The sequence below is a fragment of the Octopus bimaculoides genome, chromosome 14, assembly GCF_001194135.2.
Source record: "Octopus bimaculoides isolate UCB-OBI-ISO-001 chromosome 14, ASM119413v2, whole genome shotgun sequence".
NCBI lineage: Eukaryota > Metazoa > Mollusca > Cephalopoda > Octopoda > Octopodidae > Octopus > Octopus bimaculoides.
Genome location: NC_068994.1, coordinates 47,215,870 through 47,217,460, shown reverse-complemented (window position 1 = coordinate 47,217,460; position 1,591 = coordinate 47,215,870). Strand labels below are relative to the sequence as shown.

The following is a 1,591-nucleotide window of genomic DNA, read 5'->3' as shown; positions in this document are numbered from 1 at the left end:
GTCTATTGAGCGAAAACACCTAAAGCTCCACGAGGCTCCGGCAGGGGATGGTGGCGAACCCTGCTGTACTCTTTCACCACAACTTTCTCTCACTCTTACTTCCTGTTTCTGTTGTGCCTGTATTTCAAAGGGCCAGCCTTGTCACACTGTGTGTCACGCTGAATATCCCCGAGAACTACGTTAAGGGTACACGTGTCTGTGGAGTGCTCAGCCACTTGCACGTTAATTTCACGAGCAGGCTGTTTTGTTGATCGGACCAACTGGAACCCTCGACGTCGTAAGCGACGGAGTGCCAACAACACTATAAAGATAAACGTAGTAACAAAAGGTAATAGCTTTGGATACGTTACAATGGGTTAGTGAAAGCATGTGTAATTTTGCACTGGGCTCATTTACTTTCAATTATCCTCGAATTGCAAAGTTTCAGTGTTCTGTGCGGTATCACGATATTCCTGATGATCAAACCACATCATTTGTGATCTTAAACCCCGATCTTCAGATACAACCATCAAGCGGACTTTAATTGCTTCCACATCATATGAAAAGCCGGTACTTGCTGCAGATGTTCCCAACATAAACATTGAAAGGCTAAAGGGGTCCACCCATCAGGAACATTAATGTCCACGAAGGTAACTTTCATGATCCTGAACTTCTGCGAGCTATAAATTCCAGCTGACAAAACCACTTATCTAAGGTCATCCCAATAACTACGTTGTAGTTATAACTATAGCAAACATACACACATATCCAGAAAATACCTACTGGTCGCTCCAGCTCGTAGAATAGCAGACAATATCGTCCTTGTACCTAGAGTCCTAGAATAGGCGAAACTGAGAAAAAAAGACGGGATGGTCACAGCTGGGCACCTTTGATCAGGATTAAACAACATCAGCAACATACATATCGTTAGTAACAATAATCCTTTCTACTATAGGCATAAGCCACTTACTTGGAGGTTGTGGCGGTAAATCTATTATAAATTTATTCAAATTAGGTTTATGGACAACAGTCAAATCGTCAGGTAAAGCTGCAGCCATGGTCTTCGATCTGGAAGCTAAAAGTCGTGTAACCATTCGAGGTCCAGTTAGCAAAGACATTGTTGAGAATAAATAAACGTTTGTTTACGTTTCAGAGACAGTGTGTATTTGTCGGTAGACACGTGAAACAGAGACAAGTATATTACAAAGATACTCAGCTGAACAGCACACCAACCCGACATTGCCTACGTCTCTCTCTATCTCTCTTTCTCAGTCCTTCAGAAAGAAGATGAGCGGTGTAAGAACCAATTTAACGCATCCTTTCTTCTTTTACTTTTTTTCTTATTTCACTTGTTTCAGTCATTAGACTGCGGTCATACTGGGGCACCGCCTTGAAGACTTTTTAGGTGAATGTATTGACCCCAATATTTGTTTTAAAGCCCGGTACTTATTTCACCGATCACTTTCGTCGAACCGCTAAGTTTCGGTGGCGTAAACACACCAGCACTCGTTGTCAAGCGGTGATGGTGAAGAGGGACAAAGACAGACACGAAGACACGCCCACGCACACACAGCTCTCTCTCTCTCTCTCTCTCTCTCTATATATATATATA

At 42.7% G+C, this 1,591-nt stretch overlaps 1 protein-coding gene across 1 annotated transcript in view; it reads right to left on the bottom strand.

Moving 5' to 3' along the window:
* LOC106876382 (protein NATD1) overlaps nucleotides 1-1,165 on the bottom strand; it is an 8,486-nt gene extending 7,321 nt beyond the window's left edge. The window contains exon 1 of the mRNA XM_014924895.2: nucleotides 950-1,165. Within this exon, the coding sequence (XP_014780381.1) occupies nucleotides 950-1,097 (148 nt within the window). The 5' untranslated portion in view covers nucleotides 1,098-1,165. The remainder of the gene's footprint in view (nucleotides 1-949) is intronic.
* Nucleotides 1,166-1,591: the final 426 nt, after the last annotated feature.